The 27,201-nt window shown below is 33.8% G+C and overlaps 3 protein-coding genes across 4 annotated transcripts; all 3 read left to right on the top strand.

Moving 5' to 3' along the window:
• The first annotated feature begins 10,255 nt into the window (after nt 1-10,255).
• LOC133311773 (uncharacterized) lies at nt 10,256-12,263 on the top strand. 2 transcript variants are annotated; one of them, XM_061512869.1, is made up of 3 exons: nt 10,256-10,489; nt 10,638-10,720; nt 11,531-12,263. In XM_061512869.1, the coding sequence occupies exons 1-3, from the start codon at nt 10,349-10,351 to the stop codon at nt 12,090-12,092; spliced, it is 786 nt and encodes a 261-aa protein (XP_061368853.1). In that variant the 5' UTR covers nt 10,256-10,348; the 3' UTR covers nt 12,093-12,263. The 2 variants fall into 2 exon arrangements, with proteins under 2 accessions (XP_061368853.1, XP_061368852.1); XM_061512868.1 differs by having other exon boundaries at nt 10,257-10,489; nt 10,641-10,720.
• A 1,921-nt stretch (nt 12,264-14,184) lies between these two features.
• LOC133311762 (large ribosomal subunit protein uL5) lies at nt 14,185-16,486 on the top strand. Its single transcript, XM_061512852.1, has 5 exons — nt 14,185-14,308; nt 14,437-14,544; nt 14,637-14,679; nt 15,314-15,509; nt 16,077-16,486. Exons 1-5 carry the CDS (start codon nt 14,306-14,308, stop codon nt 16,270-16,272), a joined length of 546 nt encoding a protein of 181 aa, XP_061368836.1. The 5' UTR covers nt 14,185-14,305; the 3' UTR covers nt 16,273-16,486.
• Nucleotides 16,487-18,239: 1,753 nt separating this feature from the next.
• On the top strand, nt 18,240-19,910 carry LOC133311770 (senescence-specific cysteine protease SAG39-like). Its single transcript, XM_061512866.1, has 2 exons — nt 18,240-18,669; nt 19,327-19,910. Exons 1-2 carry the CDS (start codon nt 18,240-18,242, stop codon nt 19,908-19,910), a joined length of 1,014 nt encoding a protein of 337 aa, XP_061368850.1.
• Nucleotides 19,911-27,201: the final 7,291 nt, after the last annotated feature.

The following is a 27,201-nucleotide window of genomic DNA, read 5'->3' as shown; positions in this document are numbered from 1 at the left end:
CCCCGAGTTACCTGAACCTGAAAATGTGCCCCAAACATGGGGTGAGATCTCTAAACAGAAATCTCAGTAAGGAAAGGGGTCCTCAAGGATTTCTCCACCCCAAGCTCACTTACATGTGCGACATAAGTTCTAAAAGAAATATACAATATCAGTCCCAAAATCAGTGAAATGCAGCAGATAATCATGTCATGTGTGTCAATACTATTCTACTGGCCAGAGAAATGCAGGATTTATATACGTCTATTACCTACATTAGTGCAAGAGGCCACTTGCACCCACCCACAGGATCACCGTATTATATGACGCCACATACTCAGGCTTACCGTCTAAGTGGAACAACACATACATATTATAAGGCACTTGCACTTAACAGCTCAAAAGCATTTAAATCATCAAAGAAGGAAAACACATCATACATATAAACCATCCCTCCATGAGGTATGGTGGAACCAAGCAATGGCTAAACCGAGGACACGAAAGCTTACCTCTAAGCAATCAATCCAATCCAAGGTCCACACCTGCTCAAAGTCCACAAACAGCACAATCACAATCTGTTTGGACCAACAATCATATCAACAATCATATTCTAAAAGCATATGACATAAAGACAACGCTTCCCTTTTACGTTTCATGTCTTTAGGCTTCTAACAAAGCCTTAAGCCCTTAATCACTTAGATTCTGACTTATATTAATTAGTACTGAAGTCCACATTAACCAATCATGGGTCCACAAACCCAAAATGCCATTCTGTATGAACAGTACAGTTACTGTCTCGAAATTCCCAGGATATACGGATATATGTCGGGTCCATATCTGGATATCCATATCCAGATATCAATATCCGGATACCATATCCGGATATTTTGCGACAGAATGCAGTTTCTGTATTTCACGAGATATCACTCCAAATGTTCAACTTTTAACCCATTAGAACGTCCAAGCATGCATTTTTATACCCTTTTAGGTTCATGTCCAGGTTGGTTTTTTATTTAACTCATTAACATGCCAAGACTCAACTTTTAAACAACAAAAACTCATGATCAAGGTTCAACAACTTACCCAAGGCTTCAAAACAGAAAGGGAATGCTCTTGGAGCTCACCAATCAGCTCCAAAGGTTCTGACTTTGAAGGTGCACGAAACTGGCACACCACAATAGTCCTTTCTCTTCAGAGGTCACACCTTAAAGCTCAAAACGACAATACCAAGGCTCCCACAACCTAACTCACTAACTTAACCCCCACACCTCACCAACACAGAGGCTAGAACTCAGAAAAGACACACCTTTAAGCCACCAAATGCTAACACACCCCAAGATATGGTGTTTTATGAAGAAACAATGATCAAAGGTGATCACTTTGGAGTTTCTATGGAGAAGGAGGTTAAGAAATGGTGAAGAAGAGACTCAGCAGCCAAGAGTCCAGAATTCTCACGTAGAAGGAGCTCACAAGTGACATAGGATCATGTGCCACTTAGCATTTATAGTTATTTAAGTTTTAAGCACACTGTATTAGTACTAATAGATACGCTTAGTATTTTAAACCCAAACTTAGGATTCTGAACCTAGCCATTTTTCTAAGATTTGTCATATTTTTATTTTATTTTTCGCAATACTTTTCAGTTACGTGCTTTTACTTAGCCAGTATCAGTTCTGGCATCAGTTCTCATTATTTTGACTTCAAACTTGAAATCACAGTCCTATATATTATTCTAGGAATATTCATGCACTTATTATAATTTTTCGGGACATTTCATTGGTATGCATTTATTCCGAGGAGCAGAACCGGTATTTGCACTTTTCGTCAGAAAAACGACTTTCAACATTAATACTCACTTAGCATAATTATTTAAGTCTTCTCATAATTATTAGGGTCAATTATGGAATTATCTCATAATTATTTAATTAAATCCTTAATTAACGGTGCAGATTCTTACACTTATGACCCTTATTCTAGGAGTTGAATTTTGTTATTTGATAATTACAATTGAGAATCCAGAGTATTACTCTTTTGTGAAATCCTAACTTTCTGTTTAACCAATTTTCTATGCGCTTTCGACATCATGTTAACATTTTCATAGACTCGTTTCGTAACGAAAGTGGAAGGCACAGTATGTAAATTTAGCTTTGAATACGGAAAGAAGTATAGAAGATAAGTTATTTTCTTTCTTTCTTTCTTTCAATTTATCTGGCAACATTCATCTTTGTAGGGGTGGAAAAAACAAGCCAACTCGTCGGGTTGGCTCGTAACTCGTCAAAAATGAGCCGGGTTGGGTTGGTAAAATGAGCTGCCAACCCGAGCCAACCTGACCCGAGCCAGCTCGTGAAAAAATGAGCCAACCCGCGGGTCAAACGAACCAGCTCGCGAGTTGAGTTTTTTTTTAATAAAAAGATACAAAATATAATATACAAAAATGGACAAAACTCACACATGCTGTCATCATTTTTCTTCCTTCTCTAAACCCAAGTCTCTAATCTTCTCACATCCCTACCATTTTTATATTGTTAGGCTGTGCTACCTCTGTTTGGTTCAAATATCTTACCCACTTTGTAGCAAGTAGTTCTGATTGTTTCTTGATGTTGATGCAAATTTATTGTAAAGAAAATTTGAAACTAAAATATTTTGCTTTTATTTCTCATTTTGTAACCCTTTGTTTAAGCTTAGGGAAGCCACATAGTTGGTGCATTAATACTACAGGGTCATTTAAATAAGCTGAAAACGAGCCAACCCGCGAGCAATTTTCGAGTCAACCCCCGATCCAACACGCGAGCTATTTTTTCAAGCCAACCTGCGAGCCAACTCTAACCCGACTGGGGTCAGGTTGGGTGGGTTTTTTGGCTTGTTTTTTTTTCGAGCCAACCCTAACCCGGCTCATTTTTTTCAGATTGAATGCGAGTCGGGTCGGGTTGACCAGTTTTGCCAACCCTACATCTTTGTTCCTTTGGTCATGTGTTTCAACATGTTCCCCTTTTATTAGAATTTGATATATTAACATTAGCCATATTTCTTCACTGATAAGTTTCTAAATTTTTGTATGTTAAATTTTACAATATTTTTTTTGTCTCACCTTTACTAAAGCAAAAGTTATTATTGCAAAATAAAATATGATGTTGAACGAGTTATTCAACTTCTTGAGTCGGGCAGAAACTTTTACCAAAGCATAATTAATTCCTTAGCTAAATATCACAAAGCACACTTGGACCAATGAAGAGGACAAAGCACTTCTAGATAGAGTAAATGTATGAGTAAATATCCTTTTTGGTCCTCAGCAAATTTCACGATACCCATTTTAGTCCCTAGCAAATAAAAAGCTATTTGTGGTCCTAAAAAAATTCAAAATGGACTCATTTAGTTGAAATTGTGGTCCCTCACAAATTCAAAAAAGACCCACATTAGTCTCTCAAAAGGACTAAACTGAGTTCACTTTGAATTTCTTAGTGTCAAGCGGGTCCAGGAAATGCCTGTGGCGGGGGACCACCACCAATGAGCCAAGTCACTCCAAGTACACCAAGTGGGTCCGACACCATGTCTTAACCCAAAACCTTAAGGCATTGAGTTCATGGGTTCTTCCACTTATATACTCTTCACTTAGCCCGTTACCAACCAATGTGGACTCATCACACTTGAATATCCCAATAATCTCTCCCTCAAGTGTGAAATCCAACATTGATATGCTCCCCTCAACCGAGTACCCCAAGCGCAAAGTACTCAACCCGCCTCCTAGCCAATCACAGGCTAGCTCGAGCACAACCCGGCTCTGATACCACTGTCACGTGGGTCCAGGGGAAGCCCGTGGCGGGGGACCACCACCAATGAGCCAAGTCACTCCAAGTACACCACCACCAATGAGCCAAGTCACTCCAAGTACACCAAGTGGGTCTGACACCATGTCTTAACCCAAAACCTTAAGGCATTGAGTTCATGGTTCCTTCCACTTATATACTCTTCACTTAGCCCATTACCAACCAATGTGGGACTCATCACACTTGAATATCCCAACAATCTTCCCCTCAAGTGTGAAACCCAACATTGATATGCTCCCCCTCAACCGAGTACCCCAAGCGCAAAGTACTCAACCCGCCTCCTAGCCAATCACAGGCTAACTCGAGCACAACCCGGCTCTGATACCACTGTCAGGTGGGTCCAGGGGAAGCCCGTGGCGGGGGGCCACCACCAATGAGCTAAGTGGAACAAATATACCAAGTGGGTCCGACACCATGTCTTAACCCAAAACCTTAAGGTATTGAGTTCATGGGTCCTTCCACTTATATACTCTTCACTTAGCCCATTACCAACTAATGTGGGACTCATCACACTTGAATATCCCAACACTTAGGGACCACGAATAGCCTTTTTATTTGCTAGGGACTAAAGCGGGCATCGTAAAATTTGCTGAGGACCGAAAAATGTATTTACTCTAAATGTATTTCTTTGTGTGAAGACAACCATGCTCATTATTCATGTTAGTGTGGTACATAGAGTAAAATTAAATATATTTTTTTAAATTCAACATATACATTGTGGTATATGGAATCCCATCTTGATATGTTTTTGTGTTTGAATTTCTTTGTAGCTGCAGAGACTTAAACTGCCATCGAGAAGTGCAACAAAGTTTAAATATTCGGACATCAAAGTAGTTTCATCTAATACTTGGCTGCTATCTTTTTTGCAGTGACTGCAATTTTCGAAAGTATTAAATATTATTTTAGCCTTTTCGTGTTAGATTGTGGCAATGAATAATGGAATGGAGTGCAATGACATTGTTGTACTCATTAATTATTTGGAGTGTTTGAATTAATTGACTATGATATTGATTAGTATATGTGCTTTGTTGTTAGCCAATTTTGCAAAAAGGAGAAGTAGGACGAAGAGAGTAATATGGGATTTTTATAATAAGGCGAGAATTAGGGAAATCAATTTACATAGAATAGTTTATATTACTGACACAACTTGTATTAAGAATACAAGGATGGATATGAGGTGCTTTTATAAATTGTGTGAGTTACTTAAAACTATGGGAGGCTTAATCGGACTAAGCACATGGGTGTAGAAGAGTGGCCAATCACCAATTCCATTTATGACCACTAGTTTGAGTGGTCTCTCATTGGTTGGTTGTGGCATGTAATTTAGCAGATTGGTTTCTGATGTTGGAGTACGCAGTGATGTTACTAAACTTCCAGTTGAAAAGATAGATGAGATTACCAAGGAAGACTAGAAGGATTGCAGAATACTCTCGTGTAGAATGTCAAGTTTGATTGGTGTTATAAAAGTGCATTTGTTAAATATTTACACATAAAGTTCCCTGTAATATCTGCAGTTGTCATTTGTGAAGTTTAAATATATTTATGATGTTCGAATACAAACAATTTACACATATGTACTTGTTCAGCTGGAGTTAACTTATTTATATACTCCTGCCAGAATATTATTAATTGGGGCAGGTTATATTTACAAACTTTTTTGTTTACAAACTCTTACAAACTACATTATGTTCTCCCGGGAGAACATAGTGTAATTTGTAAAAAAAATTCAAAAAAGTTTGTAAACGGATCCTTCCCCTTGTTAATTAGTTCCCTGTTTTTGATCTTGGCCTGGATCAAAGTCACAAATTAGCTTTGAGAAATATGGAGCTGTTTGCATTTTAATATGTCTTAAGGTAGACAATAATCTTCCATCTTACAAATAGATCAAGCAAATAGCAGAGCTAGAAAAATTTTCGTGAGAGGAGGTGAAGGATCAATACATAATTATATTCGAATAACCCTTCAAGTTTTCTTAATGTATAATCAATAGTAAGCTCGAAAATTGAAAGATGAGCTTGAAAGGAGGCAAGATCCACATTGGCAGCTATGGCAGGTTATGCAGAGATAGTCTTAGGCTCTATTGAATTGATTGAGATATATCCACATTAGCAGCTATGCCAGGTTCATTTCCACTACTGCTTGATGACCCATTCATAATAAAGGACTTCAGATGTATTGCAGTACATGAAGATAAAGTTGTTAGTCTTAAATTTTATTCAAATTAGTGTTATTTCTCCTATAGTTTTTGGGCTGAATGGTGTTAATGTGCAGGTAAAAGTGGGCCAAAACTAATGAAGTAAGCCCAAGTTGGTAAAAAGAGGTAAAAAAAGGGAACTTTAACTTTTTATTAATTATTTTTCTTATTATATACAGAAAAGGGCACATGGCAATGAAAGATGAGATGAGATGGCAATTTGAGGACCATTGGATGCCTCTTTTGATTTGACGGACAGCAAGCATTTGAAGTTGTGGCTTAAATACACCGGAGGATGAAAGACTGTATGCAAAATCGGAAGGAGAAAAATTCCAGCAGAGTTTCAGTGCAGAAAAATTGGATAAATTTCTGAAGGTGTCAGTGTCTATTTATAGACACTGACCGATAATAAAAGGAGTGGATCTTTGTTTTGTAATAAAAGGAGTGGAACTGAGATTTTAGAAAGTTAGAGTTTTTTGTTGAATAGAGTTTTAGTTTCGTTGTAATCAGTTTCATATTTTGAGCGCTTAGTTTTTAGAGTTTCTTGGAGACAATGCACAAGGAAGAACACCACTCTTGAAGGGATTCAAGAAGGCAAACTTTTAGCGCAACTCGTGGTTTTACTTTTCTGTTCTTAAGCTTTTCATAGTTTTACAATATGAATTTGTTAAGAACCATATTGGTCTATATCTTCAACTCTTTACTATTTCTTTTCTTTGTGAATGAAAACCATGTTTACTGTTATTTCATATTTCATTTTAGCTTTAATCTTCAACATGCATTGCTAAATCCGTTATTTAGAATTCTGATGAAAATGACAAGTACCTATTTCTGATTCTAATTGCTATGCATGTTCTTGATGTTTGATTAGTGAAAAATTCCTTGATTTGAGTTCCATGGGAACGGGCTTAAAGATTATTGCATGAACTTGTATTGGGAAATTTGAGTTTATGCATTTCATTAATTCAAGATTTCAAGATTAGGAATAAGCTAGGAAAGAATTTGATTACAAGTCATCAATAAAATGATTCAAGATTAAGGGATTAATTTGAATCATTTTAGAACTGAATTTGGGAAAGTTTAGTGAAGTTCTACAAAAGTCAGATTCCATCAAGATAGGTGCTACAACAGTTAAAACGCAGACATGCATTTTTTAAGGGAAAGTCATTGAAATCAGAATTCTAGACTTTTAATATTCATTTTTACTCATATAAACGTGTTCTTACCATTCTTACTATAGTTTGCATTTTAGAAAATATAATTTTCATTGAAAAAGCAGTTAAATTCACATTCAAGAAAATAAAAAAAGAATAAACGAAAGAAATTGAATTTCTCGTTCCCAGATAACTAACGATACTTGAATTCTTTTTTGAATTCTATACTTTTTACAAATATCCAAACAACAAAATATCATTGTTCAAGACTCTCAACGCAACTATATGTAACTGAAGATCATAAATTAGTTTATGAACATTAATGATATCATTTGATTTATTATTGAGAAAACCATAAACTTTAATGGGAAGTCTACTAAAAATGAAAAATGGCATATCAGAATCAATTTCCTGATTTTAAATCATGTCCATATGATAAGGTACAAATCATGTGGACTCACCTTACAAGTAAGCTCTCCTTGGAAGCCACCACCAGCCACCACCAACAAGTACAAATAGTGAACTATAAACAACAACGTAACCTCTGTCCATTTCACATTCTTATTCCCGTAAGCAGAACTAACTCGTCAAGTAGATATTTTTTGAATACGTCTACACAGCTTTGTCGCTGCAGTAAGTTACATCAAAGTTCTTCCTCACATTATAAAAGTGGCTTCAGGCATCAGTTAGTTATTCACCGGGTAATTATTTCAGTTCAAAACAAACACTATAAGGATAAATCATCAAGTAGATCTTTTGAAAACCCCAGAAAGCTAGCAACTATATCAAAACTCAGAATTTTCCTTATTCCAATTTGTTTTCTTAATCAAATCAATTCTGATGCAGAAATATTTCCGGAATAAGTTTTAGAGATCACACTAAGGGGATCTGAAAGCTTGACCAGCGTATCACACACTTCCAAGTTCCTCTTTAATCCGAAGAAGCTGAAAAGAAATTGAACACATTCCTGAAGGAAAATGTGTATTAGATCACTCCATTATCATGCTAACCATGCACATAGTATTCAGCAATTTAATTTTAAGCACTCTATAAACAACTACTTTTCAAAGATAAAGATGTTTTATCTAAAAATCTAAATTCATAGTTTGAAACCAAGTAGTAAATAGAAAATTTTGACTATGAGCAATTTATTTATTTTTGTATTATATAAGCAATTTATTTTAACCCTGCATAAGTATACCCAATTTCTTGTTTTTTCTTCTATCAATTTGCTGACAAGTAGCATTTATTTGGGTCTAGCATTTGATAACAAGTAGCATTTTATTTGATGTCATAAGCTGACTAAAACCTTGAATAGAAAAGGAGGAGTTACTTAACCCATGATTCTAGTTACCTCATTATACTTTGCCAATCGCTCGCTACGGCAAGGAGCACCAATCTTAATCTGGAGAACAGAACTTGGACAATCAACATGGTGATGACATCATGGCACAATTTTTACAGTAGTTAAAAATATTTAATTTACCAAATGATACTACTATAAAAGTCGCACAGTATAAAAGTGTGTGAGAGATTGGTGAAAATATAATGTTCTTCAAGTTGCATTAAAAAATGCAATTTTTTTGATGTATTGCACCAAAAATATGTTCTTATGCTGTGAAACATCCTTTGATAAGAGGAATTATACTATTATAGACGCCAAAGAATGCATTATTATAAATATATATAGTATCTCAAACTCTCTTATCAAAACATGTTTCAAAGCATAAAGTCCATCAGAAGAATCTAGGAGTCCCATAAAAAGCCTGCAATTGGATGCCCTTTTGGCATATTTTATCTTTTTGAATGATATTATTTAAATTTTTACTTCTTAACATTAACAAATAATTCTCCAAAAAAAATTTAGTGTGTAAATATCGAAAAATTATGTGAAATTTTTGAGCCAAAAAAAATCACCTATTAATTTTTCTATTAAAAAGGGACTACCGGATCGAGACCACATTATGTTATAGAAAAAAGTGTGTATCATTTTAAAGAACACAAAGTTGTGTCATTTTAAGTGAGAAAAAGAAATAGATCTCGAGAGAAAGAGTGGGTGGGAAAAGTTTTAAAGGTGTATTTGTGAGAGTGAAATGACACAAGTTGTGTCATTTAAAATAACACACATTTCCCCTTATATTATATTATTTTTTTAAAAACCTTTTTTAAAAACTACATTCCGGTTCCGCTCTCTTCCATTTCCATTGTTGTTCTCAACAAAGACAAAGAACACACACACACACTCTCTCAGTATGTTTGCGAGCTCCTATCTCTATTCAATAGATGTTTGTTTTTTGTACTTTTTTTACAATTTCAAGATTTTTCAAAAGAAGATTGCGTTTGGTGTTGGTTCGAAAAGAACTCAGAGGTTTCTGAGTTTAAACGCTCTTATAGTACCATTATTGTAAATTCAAACTGTATTTGTGAGAGATAAAACATACCAAATGAGGTGTCATTGCGTAGATCTCGAAAAGTTATATGTAATAAAAAAATTACCTTATTCGGATAGCCGAGTTAAAAGTTATGGCCTTCTGAAGTTTTACGATTAAACTGTTAACTTTCTGTGCCACGTGTTAATATTATACGAGTTACATCTAAATTAGGTGTGAGTGTCTTATGGGTCATGTTTAACTTAGACCTGACCACTCACGTCCAATTCGGGCGTAACATCCTGCAATAAATCCGTAAATAATATGAAAATAATTTTATATTCGTAATTATTTATTTAAATTGCAATAAATTAATTTTTTTTCCGGTATTCTTTTCTTATTTTGATGATCTATTATACAAATTCCAAACTAGTGATGTAATTGTATTCCCCACGAATTTTCACCTGCACTTCTATTCCTTTTTTAGGAGCCATTTCCGTCCACTCAAAGCTTCCAAGAATAATTAAATAAATAAAGCATACATTAACACATAAAGAATATGATTCTTTCATGCTTTCTTTTGCTTCATTTCTGAACAGCAGCTACCAGACTAGAGCATCTTCAACATGGAGTAAGAATCAGGCTTTGAATCAGAATAGAAACTAAAGGAATCAAAAGTAAGAGTAGAAGTGACAAGATTACTAAGGATATATTCTGCTGACAGCTAAATAAACACAACCATGAATTCCCAAAGTTGACAAATGAAGCTATATCTACACCCCAGGTAAGCAAAGGATATTAACATGATCAGTTGAGGAGGAAAGAGAAATCATGAGCAGCAACATGAACAATTTCACACCTTTGCCAGGGCCTTGGAGGAGAGGTGTTAGAGCCTATGATGTCCACACTTTCAATAATAGTGAATCCAATGAGGTGCCTGTGTTTTACAGATCTCACTCTACTCAGGCCACTGTAAGTATACTATGTTCTTGTTTTCAATACCTAGATTTTAGGATATAGCAGAAAAAGAGAGCCAAATTAAAATTATGTTCATCCAAGCAGAGAATGGAACTATAATGTTTGAGGATATCAACTTGTATTTAAGTTTGGTTCATGTTAGCAGGATGACAGGAGTTCAGGTGAACTAAATCCACTGCGGTTGTGGGAACTCAGAACTCCTTCAGGACTTCACAGTATACCGAAGTATGGCCAAATTCCAAGCTAATTTGCTTTTGTGTTTAGACTTCACATTAATTACTTCTATATAATATGGATAAGGTTCAACTTATTTTAAAATGAGTTTGTCTCTAAAGTAAGCTTGTAAGGATAATTTGAAGTAAATTGAAATCTTGTTCATTTTAGAAACAAATTCACTACAAGTAATACTCACTGACCAGTTTAACATTTTAGAAGAAATATAGACATGCTTGTTCTGGATTATCTACTAATATTCTATAAATGAAATTAGTGTGAGAAGATATGTTTGTTGAATTATCAAAAGCTGAAATTATTGACATATAGATGCTTGTTTCTATTGCTATAAATTTTATAGAATTAAGATGTATTAGATTTGATGTGACACTCTAATACGAATTTTGAAAAAGTCTCATCCCAAAAAGCTAACCTACGAAATAGGAAAGCTCAAACTCAATATAAACCCTACACCAGAATCGTCTGTTTCTCATGTGCCTTGCATCTTAATCGTAACACACTCATAGAGAAATCCTGCTAAAAATATTGCCAACAAATTCAGTACTTCACAATTTTTTTTCAACTAGTAAATTAATTAACAAGTGCCTAATGGTAGTAATGAAATATTCGTACCAACATGGCAGACAATGAACAATACGATTTGAATTTCATATTAAATCAACCCAACTCTTTTCTTTTTTTCTTCTGCTGCAGTAGGAGTAATGGAACATGCTATTTAGATGCATGAACTTGTGAATTTTAGGTTTAAGGGGAGAAGCCAAGCCTTGCTGGCTGATTTACCAAATTTTGAGCAATTTGCAGTTTTCCAGCACAACCTCATAGCAGACAACAAATTCATGTTCACAATGGTAACATGGGAAGGAGTTTCAACCCCAGGCACAGAGAGATTTTCCCGAGGTCACCTCCAAGATCCACAGTCCAAACATGCACACAAGTTCCCCCAGTGGTAGAAAACTCCAAATCAACAGCTTTGAGGAAGCTTAAGAAAGAAGTCTATAACCCTATCCCAAAATGGTTGGCTAAGAAAGTGAGCTTATATTATAGAGATAATGCTGTAGATGATTTGAAAGAGAGATTGAAAGAAAAGGATGAAGATGGTAAAAGGTGTGCTATTTGCTTGGATGATTTTAAGCCCAAAGAAGAGGTTATGGTCACTCCGTGTAACCACATGTTTCATGAGGATTGCATAGTACCTTGGTTAACAAGCAAAGGTCAGTGCCCAGTTTGTAGGTTTGTGATTTATGAGAGCAATGACATTGCCAATTTGGAACCAAGTGACATGGTTGCTGGTGAGCTTTTGTCAATTTTGAGAGCCATGGAAGAAGCTTTTCAATTGGGCAGTGTAACTCATATGTACACATAAGAATTTACTACAATTGGGAGGAAGGTTTACTTTCAAGTTCCAACTTATACTATAAAGTTTGATAGGTTGAAATTGTGAGTTTTTTTTTTTTTTTTGATAACAGAAATTGTGAGTTTTGAATGATAAGGGAAATGAAACAAACCAGAAATCAAGTTGTTAACCAATATTATTCATGCAAGTGATATGCTCTGTTCTCAACCAACTTTTTCTTATTCTTTTCATTTTACAGTATTGACGTAGTTCCAATATGTTTAGATAATAAGTGATAGTGTTAATCTAGAATTTTACTTAGAGCACCTTAAGATATTAAGTGAACATTTCTTTTACATATTTCATTTACTTGATTACTCAATTATGCCCGAATTTTGTTGTATTTTATCATTGATTAAGATCAAATAGAATATATTACCTTAATTAGTTAATACCATCCGATCTCGCCCTAAAAGAGAGTTAGGTTCTCCTCCATATTTCACGTGTCAAGATTATTCGTCAGGTGTCCGAAGACATTTCACGCGTGGGAATACGAGTAATTAATAGTAATAATTAAAAGAGAAAAAAAATCAGAGACTACATTGAAAAATCACTTTTATACAAGGGAAATGTGTTTTTCCTGCTATAAAAAATAAAGTTATCTCGTACACACTAAAATTATCTCATTTTGAGGGTTATGAAAATTAATGAATAATATTTTAATAAGGAAAATATTAACCTCATATGATAGGAGATAACAAATTTTTCCTAGACACTCAAAAAGGTGTGGAGCCCACTTTAATTTTTTTTTCTTTTCCTGTATAGCGGGACCCACATAAGTTTGTGAGTGCAACATGAGATATTTTATCTCCTATTGCATAAGAAAATATAATCCCTTTTAATAATTTTACTTATTTATTTGTTATATAAATTGTATTAAAATATTCTTCATTAATTCTCTCAACCTTTGAAATGATTTTTAAAATATCAATTATTAATCATCACACCCTCAAAATCACGTGATTTCGAGATTGTTGAAGATAATTTTATTTTTTGTGATAAGAAAAAAGATAAACCCTTTATATTATAGGATAAATAATTGGGGTAAATTTTTTATAACATTTACATAGAATATATATATATATATATATATATATATATATATATATATATATATATAAGATTTATTATTGTTACATTGTGGTAAAACGATTCTCTCAGAATAAATATGTTTTAAGTGTTATATATATATATATATATATATATATATATATATATATATATATATATATGATCAGAATTATTTTACACCAGTGTAAGTTACACTCTCAATTTTGTCCGTTGATCTGACTTATATCTAAGGGCTCAAATTTTTTAGTAACGTGAGCCATTGGATACAAGTGGATCAATGGTCAAGATTGAGTGTAAGACTTGTAACTCTTACACCGGTGTAAGAATATCCCGCCTCATATATATATATATATATATAAGAAGGTTATACTTACAACCTCTTACAACCATATATCATAATTGTTGATTTTCGTCAATCAACGGTTGTCATTTATTATGAATTAATAATTAATTAATGAGTTTAATTTGCGAAAATCATAACCGTTGATTGACAGAAATCAACGGTTATAATATATGGTTGTAAGAAGTTGTAAAAAAAAAAGTTGTAACTATAACCTCTCCCATATATATATATATATATATATATTACAAGATTTTTTGATATCGGTGTCAAATTAAAAATTTTGACGTCAAATCATAATTATTGATTTTCTGTCAATTTAACGATTATAATTCATTGAGCATGCTTATTAATTCTTAATAAATTGTAACCGTCAGATAGTTGAAAATCAACGATTAATATTTGAAGTTAAATTTTATATTTTAACATTATTGTTAAAGAATCCTACCATATATATATATACTTTCCCAAAAAAAAAAATATTCATAAAAAAAGAGCATGATTTTTGTATCACGAATGAGTAGATATACAGGAAAAGGGGGAAAAAAGAATTAATTATGATTGAATTATTAATATAAAGTTTATATTAATTATTATTAAATTCATTTAAAATAATATTTGATATTTTGATCCGTATACCTTTAAACGCAGGGGTAGGGCCGTCGTTTGATTCTCCTTTATATATATGCACGAGCTTCGCTGGGTGTTTTTGTTACTCTCTACCCTTCACCCCTGCCGCTGCATCAGCGTAACCTAGTAGCCTCCAAATCCAATGGTACACGCTTTGTTCGCTTGTGTTCTTCTCGTTCTTCCAAAATCATTGTCAATGCTTCACAAATTCGAATCTTCCTTCTTTTTTTGTTTTGTTTTGTTTTGTTGTAATTTGGAATGAACTGAACGCAGGCTTCCGAGAAGAAACTGTCAAACCAAATGAGGGACATCAAGGTCCAGAAGCTCGTCCTCAACATCTCCGTTGGTGAGAGTGGAGATCGTCTCACCAGAGCTGCCAAGGTTCACATCACTTCTTCTCATTGGTTCAATTTTTATTTTATTTTTTCATTTTTGTTTTCAATTTAAAATAATTTTTATTTTCTGTCTTGCAGGTGCTGGAGCAGCTTAGTGGCCAAACCCCAGTATTTTCCAAGGGTTAGTTCTAGATAAAATTTTATAAGTGGGTCGTTCAGTAATGCTGTTAATGAGAATGAATCTCAAAGATGTTTTAATTTAAAGTGTTGTTTTTTAAATGAATTTAATCATATTTTGGTATTCTATCATTTCTTTTGTATATTTTTCGAGTGAAATGAGTTTGATTTTTTTTTTTTATTCCAAATTTAGGGTTCGATGTCGTGTCTATTTTAGGGTTTGTCATGGGAGGTTCAATTCTATTTTATTTTTTCAAATTTCAATGTGAAAAGCTTGATAGCATAATGATAGTTTGAGTTTTGCAATTTTTGGTAGTTATAATAGTTAAATGTGAACATATTCTGTGGCTAAAGTCTCCGTAGTGCTGTTCTGGGACTCAAGTAATCGGGTTAATGTAATTATGTAATCATTAAAATATCAAATTTTCTGGTGTAACTTGATCCATAGGTTGTGGAAGAACTGAAGATATGAAGGACTTCTGATATCCCTTCTATTTGGAGTATTTCAAATGATATTTTACATGATTATTGTTGTTGTTCTTGTTATTGTCTTATACTGGTTATTGTATATTGGATATCTGTTGTGGTCTCTCGTCTTTGATTAGTTCATAAGTTTCTTCTTCTCTGGGTTTTGACAGCAAGGTACACTGTTCGTTCCTTTGGGATTAGACGAAATGAAAAGATTGCATGCTATGTCACTGTTAGAGGTGAAAAGGCAATGCAACTTTTGGAGAGTGGTTTAAAGGTGAAGGAATATGAACTTCTGAGAAGGAATTTTAGTGATACTGGGTGCTTCGGCTTTGGTATTCAGGAGCATATTGATCTGGGAATCAAGTAAGTTGAAGAACAACTCTTGGATTTCATGCTATTTTTAAATTTTTTCTCAGACAAACTTTTTAGCCCTGAAGGGGAGTTGATGATTTGATATAGGTTGTGGTACGGACTAATCATATTCAAAATTTTGGATCTATCATAACATATCTCTTTGGCTTTCTGCACCATTCCACTTGACTTGAACCCAATGCTAATTGGCTTAAAATTATGGGTGTTTCAGAATTTTCTCTCTTGTTGTTTTGCTTTATAATAAAGCTGTGTTCCGTGGTCTGATGGGTTTGGGGAACCAGGACTTACGTAAGCTAGATTGATTTATGTATGTTGATTTGTATATTAGTTTTTATGTGATGTTAAGTCTAATTAATTAATTGGTTTTGCAATTTGCGTACAGGCTTTTAAATGACATTGCCAAGTCTTTCATTTTTGGATTCCTGCACTTGTATTTTTATTTCAACTGACTTTTGGTTCATTCCCCTCATATATGTTTGATTATGTTTCCAATTTCTTTGATTATCAAGATTTAAAACTATATACAATATAGGTCCTTGACCCTTGGCTCTGCTTTAGGTATGATCCTTCAACTGGTATTTATGGAATGGATTTCTTTGTTGTTCTGGAGCGCCCTGGTTATCGTGTGGGACGTCGCCGTAGGTGCAAGTCCCGTGTTGGGATTCAGCACCGTGTCACAAAGGAGGATGCTATGAAGTGGTTCCAGGTGAAATATGAGGGAGTGATCCTTAACAAGTCCCAGGCAATTGTTTAGTTAGACTGAGTTTTCTTTAGGAGTATGTTACCAGTTTTGTCAAACTGTAGTTTTGATCTTTGAGGGTTTGTGTTTTGAGTCAATGTTTATGGTCATTTTAGTTTGTTTCGTGATAAAGCACGTGGATTAACAGTTGCCCTATTAAATGACTATTATGGCAAGAACTTTTGAACCTCCCGTAATGCAAACCAACAGTGTAGATTGTTTTTTTTTTTTTTTTTTTTCTTTTTTGCAACCAAATGAAGATAAGCCTGTGCAGAATATACTTTTGAGGGCCCTGATAAACGAGGCAGATCTCTCAATGCAGTTATCATTCGGCTACAAACCAAACTACTGTAGACTGACTGCAGTTAAGTTATGCTGTGTGCATACAACATAGTTCATTACACTTTTAGCACATCACCGGTGCAGTCAGTTGTTTATAATTCCAGTTAAAACCCTCTTCATCTCCCCCACCCTATCAAGTAAAGTTCTGCAGAATTATGACAAAACTTGATTATGGGAATTGCATTGCTTGTTTTTTAATTTTTTGTTTTTTTCTGAAGATTTTGTGTTGAAAATATTTTTGTCAAAAATATCTCAATTCTTGTGCAGTGTTACGTTGAATGTGAAATATGAATGTTTCATCTTTTATAATCAACTAACTTATAGATTAAAGACCTGCCATTGGTGATGCTAGGGAGATTAAGGAAAACCTCCATGAGTGTCCTGAAATCGTAACATCGATTCTCTACTAATTTTTGCCTAGTTGAAATTATGCAAGTAGCCAATTAAATAGTAAAAATGAACTTCTGAATGCTACTTTTTTATATAAAAAAAGTAAAGTAATAGTAACAATTGAAATTTGTGCATAATTTAAACAGTGAAAGAATGAGGACGAATAAAATAAAAGTGAAGTTTGTGATTGTGAGTATTATGTGGTTCTATGATAGGACGTCTAAAAGAGACTGTCCACCTTCGTGGCTGAGGAGTGATTTTAGTATGAAGTTTCGAATGTTGTTTTTCCTAAATTATTGAATGCTTCTATGCTTATTATTAATTTGGCCATAACTCATGTAAACTTAATTGAAGCACATATTTTTGCACGTCAAGCAGTTAGTGGTGTGCAAAAATCATTTTCATTACACTACCTTTAATGGAAAATATATATATATATATATATATATATATATATATATATATATATATATATATAGTATTTGTGAGAGTATCATTACTCAATGGCAGTGAATGTCAAATATCACCCCAGGCAAATTTCAAATTAAATTAGGTACAATAACTAGCAAATTTTGTTCAAGGCAGAGAATACACAAATGTAAATGAACTTTATCTCAGTCGATTATCATAGGTCTGTCGGAATTGAACTCTGTCACCATATTATACTAGGCTCTGCAATCTGAATACAACTCAAATAAAGAATCTTCTGTAATTTGGAATATTGCCCCGTTATATTTTTTGTTGGTTAGACGCTATTCCGTTTACTAACGTAGAGGATAAAACTTGAGTCATTAGTTTAATGAATTTTTAACAAGTAGCAACACAACTTAGACGGAACAGAAACTACCCTGTCAATCAAAATAATAAATAAATAACACAAACTACCCATCTAAATCAAATGCAATTTGCCGGGGAAAGGATCTTCAATCAGAACAACCATATAGATTAAGGGAGAAAGTTATATTTACAAACTTTTTGTTTACAAATTCTTACAAACTACACCATGTCTGACCGGTCATCCTTTAATCAAGAGTGTATTACCGGTCATACTTAGTGTAATTTGTGAAAAAAATTTGTAAACGGATCCTTCCCTTGTATTAAGATTAATAAATCCTTAATTCAAATGCTGTGATCTCTATATAAACCACCAGAGCCATTCTCTTCAATGCATACCAATTTACATTTCTCTTCTTAATACACACCTCAACAAGGCTTTTCTTCCAAAACTCATTAGCCATTGTTGATAAGAAATGGCTTCTTCTACCAACAAAAAACAGTACATTTTAGCTTTGTTCCTCCTCCTTGCTTTTGGGATATCCCAAGTAATGTCCCGCAAGCTGCATGAGCCATCCTTAAGAGAAAGACATGAGCAATGGATGGCAAAATATGGCAAAGTGTATCAGGATGCTGCTGAGAAGGAAAAACGTTTCATGATATTCAAGGACAATGTTGAGTTCATTGAATCATTCAACGCTGCTGCCAACAAACCTTACAGGCTCAGCGTTAATCACCTAGCTGATTTGACCATTGAGGAATTTAAAGCTTCCCGTAATGGATTCAAGAGGCCCCATGAGTTTACCACAACATCATTTAAGTATGAAAATGTTACTGCTATTCCTGCAACTATAGACTGGAGGATAAAAGGAGCTGTTACTCCAATCAAAGACCAAGGTCAATGTGGTAAGATAAATAAGATCATATCAGTACTTTATTATGCTGTTTGTTTGTTTTTTTTTTTTTTCCTATTTGGCACATTATCACCATGTGACATTAGGTCATAAGTTCGATTCATGTAATTAGTATCTTGGAGATAAGGTAAGAGACTGGAATAAATCTTTGGTGCTACTGTTGCACCAAAGATTTAGTGCATCCCATCAATGGAAATGTTACATGTCAGCCAAAATTCTCCTTTCTTGTCAAATTCTTTCTCTCTCCTCTGATGTGTAATACTCCCATTGGTAGGATGCATTTAATCTAAATGCAACATATGCACATAACATTTATTCAAGAGATTGATTGACGATTTTGCTTCCCTTTTAAAATCAATTTATAACTTTGCCCCTCTTCTCAAATTATATATTAATTTGAACACTAGTATATAGGTGCATATTAGTATATAGTTTGAGAAGATGGTTAGATTAGTATTTAGTTTGGGAAGGGGACCAATTGATAAAAAAAATTTAAAACAGTGACAAAATGATCAATCAATCCAAGGTAAGATTGTCTGTTGTGGACCATTTTCTGAACTTGCACACAGCAACCCCTTAATTTGCCCCAGTTTAATTGTATTGAAATGAATTGGATTAATGTTTATGTTTGTTTTGCTTGAAAAACCAGGGAGCTGCTGGGCATTTTCAACAGTGGCTGCAACTGAGGGTATCCACCAAATAACCACAGGTAAACTAGTCTCCCTCTCAGAGCAAGAGCTAGTGGATTGTGACACACAAGGTGTAGACCAAGGATGTGAAGGAGGTTACATGGAAGATGGGTTTGAATTCATTATAAAAAATGGTGGAATAACCAGTGAGGCCAATTACCCATATAAGGCAGTTGATGGGACTTGTAACAAAGTAACCTCCCCAGTAGCTCAGATTAAGGGTTATGAGAAAGTCCCAGTTAATAGTGAACAGTCACTCCTGAAAGCTGTGGCTAACCAACCAGTATCAGTTTCCATTGATGCTAGTGATGCAGGTTTCATGTTTTACTCTAGTGGGATTTTTACAGGAGAATGTGGAACTGGGCTAGATCATGGTGTTACTGCAATTGGTTATGGTACAGCTAATGGTACTGACTATTGGCTAGTGAAGAATTCATGGGGCACAGTATGGGGTGAGAAAGGATACATAAGGATGCAGAGAGGCATAGCTGCTAAGGAAGGTTTATGTGGAATTGCCATGGATTCTTCTTATCCAACTGCTTAAGGTGTTCAATTATGTACATTGTGTCTCATGCTTGTTTTTTTTTTTTTTTATTTGAACTTATGGCTATATGTATACATATATGTTCAACCACTTTAATTATACACTTATAGATCAATACATATACTTACATGAGCTTTCAATGTCAAAGAACAACATTGTTATATTTTAATCGTTTTCAAGCCTTATCTTCCTTTTTTCTTCTTCTTTATTTCCAGTATCCACCAATGCTAGGGATATATTATTGCCTATTCTAAGCCAAAGTTCTACAGTTTTATGTGATGAATGATTATCAGTTCTCCACCAGTTCATGAACCTGTCATTACTAGGTCTAGAAACTGGTGTGATTCTAGTGGGAACTGAAAACAAGTTAACAGTTCAGTAAATCGTTTTCCTTTCTATTTATTACAGATTCTTAAAATGTTTAGTTAATAATACAACTTAGACTCAACTTTAAAACTTGTAAACTATCGAAAAAAATTTCAGCTGATTTTTTACGGTACCTAATTTTAGTTTTATTGAATAGCATCATGTATCTTGAAACAAATGTCAAGGTAACTTCGTCGTAATTAGTTATGGTTTAGTTTATGGGTTAAGTGAGGGTCATGTCGCACGACACTCACTCACTCCAACCACACTCATAAAACAATATATGGGATAACACCGCAAAAAATTTAATTATTGTATTTTAATTAAATAATTACGTATTTATTGCAGTTTTAGAAATAATTACGGATCTATTGCAGAATGTGACGTCTTTTTTGGGCGTCACATGTGACGCCTCATTTAGGCGTCTCTAACATAAGGGAAGACGCCCTAATGGGGCGTCTCTCATGAGGTGTTGACACATGTCATTTTTTTTTTCCAAAAATAATAATAATTTAATCATAAAATTTCTGAAGGCCATAACTTTTGACTCGGGTATCCAATTCAAGTAATTCTTTTTTTGATTCCACATAACTTTTCGAAATCTACTCAATGACATCTCATTTGATATATTTTATTTCTCACAAACATAATTTATATTTAAATCAGGTAATCCTTCTTCCTTAGAGATTTAGAATATTTATTTAATTATTTCCTTTATTAATACAGATTTTTCAAATTGATTTTTGAGTTTAAATAACAAATCAAATATTTATTTTGTTTATTTAATTATTTCTTTTATTAATACTAATTTTTCAAATTAATTTTTGAGTTTAAATCACAAATCCAATATTTATTTTGTTTTCCTTATTAATAATAATTGTTACTTTTAATTTAAATCACAAACCAAATTTTTTTTATAATAAAAATAAAAAATTTATTTTTTAAATTAAATCACACATAAAATCTTGATTTATTTTTATATTAAATAACAAACGCAGAACTCAGAGGCTTCTAAGTTTAAAAATGTGACACATGCCAACACCTGACACGTCACCAATCACGTCTAAATTGAGTTTTAATCAAGAGGCAATCATGCCTAATTTAGGAGGCTTCTTGGTTTAACCGCTCTTATAATACCATTCTTGCAAATTAAAATTGTGTTTGTGAGAAATAAAATATGTCAAATGACATGTCATTGCGTAGATCTCAAAAAGTTATGTGGAATCAAAACAAGAATTACCTGATTTAGATACCCGAGTCAAAAGTTATGGCCTTCAGAAGTTTTATGATTAAATTAATTTTTTTTTGAAAAAAAAAATGACATGTGTCAACACCTCATGAGAGACGCCTCATTGGGGCGTCTTCCCTTAGATGAGAGACGCCTAAATGAGGCGTCACATGTGATGCCCCAAAAAGTCGTCACATTTTGCAATAGATCCGTAATTATTTCCAAAACTGTAATAAATGCGTAATTATTTAATTAAAATGCAATAATTAATTTTTTTTGCCAGTATAACATGTTTAAAAAAAAAGGGGTTTTGCATTCAACATTTAACATGATCACACAAAGTTTCTTACACACACAACATTTCGTGGGACCCGTATATTTTGAAAAAAATAAAAAATTATGGCACATAAAATGAATCTCTATAACATAACACAATCATTTTTCCTAAAACATAAATCTTATAAAACCAAAAAAAAAACATGCAAACCGATGGGTCAGCGAGACAAATTTTTATTTTCTGCGAGAGGACAATCACATAACCCTTAGTTTATGGGAGACTAGAGTACCATGTTACACCAGGAATTTTGCGGTGAGACAAAAAAAAAAAATATGGGGCCCATTTAATTTGTTAAAAAAAAAGTGGCTCATTTTTCTATGTACCAACGGGAAACTCAAAAATCCTCTTGCAACATGATATTTATAGGTTTAAACTTCTCATTCAACATAAGATCAAAATTTTAACAGCAGACTCATGAAGAGTCGTGCTTTTCATTTTAATTTTTTAATTAAATAGTGGACCTCATTTCAGGAGATCCCATTTTTTGCAGTTGCATAAGAAGTGATTTCCCAATATATATATATATATATATATATATATATATATATATATATATATATATATATATATATATATATATATATATATATATGGAGAGGCTTCTTTTGACTCCAGAGTAAGAATCATCTTAGTCATTGATGGGAGGAAATATTTCTTATGTCACTTGAGATATATTTATCTCCGTCCACCCAAAAACTACATCGTTTTATTTATTTATATTAATTCATTTATCTTTGAATGGTTATGATTCCTTTTTTCTCTCTCTTCCTTTATCACCATTGATTCATCTTTGTGCGGTTATGATTTAATGACCAGAGATAAAGTTATATCAAGTGACTTAAGAAACGATAAGTCAATATATATTTATATAGATAGACAGATAGGGACAGGATGTACTTACAACAAAAAAAGTTTACCACTCTTACAACCCATTTAATCACTCTTGATTTTTCGTTAATCTAACGGTTATAATTTATTGAAAATTAATATTTAATTAATAAATGTGACACAATAAATTTTATTAATTCCAATTGATTATAACCGTTAGATTGTCGGAAATCAACAGTGATTAAATTGGTTGTAAAAGTGGTAAAAAATTTTGGTGGTAAGTGGATCCGTTCCCATATATATATATATATATATATATATATATATATATATATATATATATATATATATATATCTCTCTTTCTTTATCATCATTGATCCATCTTTGTACGATTACAATTTAATGACCGGAGATAAAGTTATATCAAATGACTTAAGAAACAATAAGCCCATATATATCTCTCTTCATTTATCACCATTGATCCATCTTTGTACGGTTATTATTTAATGGCCAGAGATAAAGTTATATCAAGTGACTTAAGAAACAATAAGCGCACACACACACACACACACACACACACATATGGAGAAAAATTTACACACACACACACACACACACATATATATATGGAGAAAGATTTGTTTACAAACTTTTTTTTACAAACTTTTACAAATTATACTATGTACTCCTGGAAGTACATTACTAACCAAGTGTACTTTCGGGAGTACATAGTGTAGTTTGTAAGAGTTTGCAAACAAAAAATTTGTAAATATAATCCCCTATATATATATATTGTTTAATGTCTCTATATGTAGGTGTTCTGTCCGCGTGACAGAGATGTCTAGCCTAAAGCTAGTAGATCAATATAAGGCTGGACTCTCTCTAAGGTATCTATGGTGTAGATATCTAGAGATGGAAGGTCACTTACACAACTAATAATAGCCTAAGCCAATAGGGAGATGTGTGTGCAGAGTGAAAATATAACAGTAAGAGAAAGATTAGATCATACCTGTAAGCTTTATCTCCTATTCATAGAGTTTACTTGAGAGTATGAGAGTGTTGGGCCTTCTACTCATAAGCCCAATTCTTATCTTGCACATCTGCCATGTGATTGCCCTTTGTTGGGCTTTTAGATACCCAGTAGCTTGGTTGTCCAAGCTATTGGGGTGCTTTAATGTCCGAGCTATCCGACTTATGATAGCCGAGATGCCTTATTTGCATAACTTGGATTAAATTCTAGAATATCGCATTCCTATCCTTATTTTTGAGCTCTGCTCCAAGCTTCCCTTATTTTCATTATACTTTTACACGACTGTAGTTATTTCCCCCCAGCCGAATAGCTTGAGTATTCAAGGTATTGGGATGCAATATTTTAGAGCCACCTTTATCTCTATTTATCCAATATAATTCAATTCCCATAACCATCTATCCCAACTACTCAAGGCTCTGGGTTATGCCTTCAGCGTTTTGGTCTTCCGGCTTAAGTATCCGAGCTATTAAAGTAAGCTGAAGATAATTTAAAATAGCCAAGCTAATATTGCTCTTTCAACCTTATATCTCGGATACCGAAGGCGATATTGATATATCATGTTGATCATGTCATGTGCTGGATTATTACTTTGGACCCGCTTTTGGAGTCCTTATGTAACATCCCACATAAATTAGGAAGTTTATTTAAAATTGCCATTAGGATGCGTGTCTTGAGAACGAATTACATGTAGGTGTAGGTTAGGATTTATTTTAATTACAACATAAAAAAAAAAAACCCTAGTTACTATTTAGTAGATTACATAAAATGATGTTCATTAGGTGGTGAAATTGGACCCCATCTATCTCCTATGGGCTACGGCCCAAATGCTTTGGGGGAAGGCCAAGTCAGCCCAAAACTCTTAGCTAATCCTTTAACATATCTCAATGAAATCTGAATGCATGTTTCCTCATTGGTCAAAATCTGAATGCATGTTTCCTCATTGGTCAAAATCTGAATGCATGTTTCCTCATTGGTCAAAAGCCACAAACACTCCCTCTCATTACTTCACACTTGTGCGCATAATAGGAGGAAAACAAAGTGATATTCTGGTCATTTGTTAAAAATACAATCAGCACCAATTTAGTCTTTTTCACTCTATGCGCATAACCAAAAGAACCACCCAAAACTGATAGTGCACTCTTTGATTCAGAATCTAAACTCAGCCTATTCCTCTTCCCCCACAAAACTGTGAGTTCCCTAAGAGAAGAACCACCATATAAGCTCCCATCCTTTTTCTCTCACTGGTTCGGCCGAGCTGCAGCAACCCAGGAGATTGCAACATAAGCTTATCCTTCATCCTTTCTCCCTTGTTCGGCCGAAGATCAACCTTCAAGGAGCCTAAATTCGATCTCTTGAAGAGTTGAAGGGTGAGGTTGCTGCCCTCCACCTGAATTGCTAACCCTTGACGCCTGCAAGGAGGTAAATCTGAGTTTCAAGCCCTTCCTTTTCTACACTTTGTTTCGGCCATCACATGCATGCAAGGAAGATGTATTTTTTTGTTTTGTCATTCCTTTCTCTTGTTACTGCCCATTCGAACAGTCCTTGAACCTAGTGCAAGCAAGCACAAAAATCTGATTTGTGAGCTTGGAATATAGCTCATCTCGATTTTAGGGATTTCTCCTTGGATTAGAAAAATTTATTAGGCCTTGCATGTGCTAAAAGGGACGAAGACAACATGCTAAAAATTCATTTGTTCATGCCTAAGTAATGTAGGTAGTGTTTTGTTACAGGAAAATTATAAGCACTTAGTTGACGGTTAAAACCGAATCTGTATGCATAAGGAATCTTGGGTTTTGGCATTTGTGAATGATTAATAAAACCGAACCTAAGTTAGAAAACTATTAGCCTTGGAAGCATGATAAATCGATTAAAATACAAGAATTGGAAGCATGAAAATTGCATGTGATGTATAGGTTAACATGAAAGAAAATTCTGACTTGTTATACATTTGTAGAGGTGGGCAAACCTCTAAGTGAGTGGATTGCATTGGTGTACATTTGGTTAGAAATTTGTAAGCATCAAGGTAAGTGTAGGTGGTTCAACCTTTTGTGACTATTAGTTTAGTGCTTGAATTTTTGAATTGATGCTCATGTGTCCCTATATATATATATATATATATATATATATATTCTGTTGGAAAATATTGTAAACTGTCTTTGGAGTTGAACTTGTTGGAATTTTTGTTTTGGGAGACTTATTATACTCGAAATTTTGGGTGTCATGGTCCAAGAGAACTATGACTTTTTGATTTTGAATTTTTAGTCATGCTCATGAACATCTTACATCAATCTTTTGTCATACATCATTACTCATTACTCATGCAGTTTTGGAAGTCGTAAATATTTATGAAAGGAAGCATATGTTTGAGCATACATCATATAGGCATCCCTCAGGTACCAGGGAGAAGGAACCGTGGCTCAGTTTGCATAGGCCTCAACTGGAATTCCCCTCTGTTGGATGGAATCTCCGTTGAGTTAGTTAGTATGTGCACTGTAGTGCTATGAACATACACTACTCTGGCGTTATATACGCATTCTATTGCATTTTAATATATGTTCGGAAAGTATTTGATGATGCGGCTATTTTGGAAATTCTGTATCTAGACTAATACTGTTGCACTGTTGGTTTTTCTATCACACTACTGAGATTTTTCTCACCCCTTTTTGGGGCTCAATTTTTATAAAATTGCAGGAGGACGAAGAAGCATTTGATGAAGTAAGTATTGGTTCTGGATATATTCTGTTTAAGTTCTGCTGTTTGGAACCCTGCTGTCTGTTCGCTGTTTCTGTTGGTTGTATACTGAATATTCGACGTTAATGTAATATTTTGGAGATTGGCATGTTATATTTCGTGTTCTGTTTTGAAACAAGTTGTAGACTGATTTTTTTATTTTGCCTGACCCTTATGTAATTCTGGTACCTGGTTGTCCAAATAATTTCTGGTTGATTTAAATTCGGATTTTCTTTACTCCGATTTCTCGAGCACCTTGCGAGTTTTGTTTCTGGGGCTACAGACCTCCGAATGAGATATAATTTATATGTACGTAAATTCCCAGATGTCTATTTTCTGATTATATAAAGTCCATGTCAAAAGCTGGTGAATTCGATTTTATATGATTTTTACAATACAGACTGGTTTTCTGAAAAAAAAATTATAATTTCAGCAAGCAATGTGTTTTACAAATTTTCACCTGTTCCTATGTGAAACCCGATTTTAATACATGTTTTATCACTCGACTGAAATATATATCTCTTTAATTGAATACGTTAACATTGCTACTTTAATCGGATTTAGCAGACATCTCCCTTGGATGCATACAGGGGAGGGTGTCACACTAAATGGTATCAGAGCAGTTTTGATTTATGTTGTTTGTAGAAGATAAAATTATCACCTAAAACATGAGAAATATTAGTTCTATATATATATATATATGTATATATATGGCAAAATCATATCTAAAGTTGTTGTACGTACAACAATGACATGTATATATATATATAT

The sequence above is a fragment of the Gastrolobium bilobum genome, unplaced genomic scaffold (assembly GCF_033153095.1).
Source record: "Gastrolobium bilobum isolate Gb01-03AN ecotype WA unplaced genomic scaffold, APGP_CSIRO_Gbil_v1 utg8280, whole genome shotgun sequence".
NCBI lineage: Eukaryota > Viridiplantae > Streptophyta > Magnoliopsida > Fabales > Fabaceae > Gastrolobium > Gastrolobium bilobum.
This window is presented reverse-complemented; position numbering and strand designations above follow the sequence as displayed.

What these genes read in the sequence shown, in the direction of transcription:
- LOC133311762 (XM_061512852.1), top strand. An exon ending in GTCTCACCAGAGCTGCCAAG is followed by an intron (nt 14,545 to 14,636) that starts GTTCACATCACT and finishes TCTGTCTTGCAG; the next exon opens with GTGCTGGAGCAGCTTAGTGG. An exon ending in CATATTGATCTGGGAATCAA is followed by an intron (nt 15,510 to 16,076) that starts GTAAGTTGAAGA and finishes GCTCTGCTTTAG; the next exon opens with GTATGATCCTTCAACTGGTA.
- LOC133311773 (XM_061512869.1), top strand. Translation starts at nt 10,349, where the DNA reads ATGAGCAGCAACATGAACAATTTCACACCTTTGCCAGGGCCTTGGAGG. An exon ending in CTCACTCTACTCAGGCCACT is followed by an intron (nt 10,490 to 10,637) that starts GTAAGTATACTA and finishes GGTTCATGTTAG; the next exon opens with CAGGATGACAGGAGTTCAGG. An exon ending in GGACTTCACAGTATACCGAA is followed by an intron (nt 10,721 to 11,530) that starts GTATGGCCAAAT and finishes AGCAATTTGCAG; the next exon opens with TTTTCCAGCACAACCTCATA.
- LOC133311770 (XM_061512866.1), top strand. Translation starts at nt 18,240, where the DNA reads ATGGCTTCTTCTACCAACAAAAAACAGTACATTTTAGCTTTGTTCCTC. An exon ending in CAAAGACCAAGGTCAATGTG is followed by an intron (nt 18,670 to 19,326) that starts GTAAGATAAATA and finishes TTGAAAAACCAG; the next exon opens with GGAGCTGCTGGGCATTTTCA.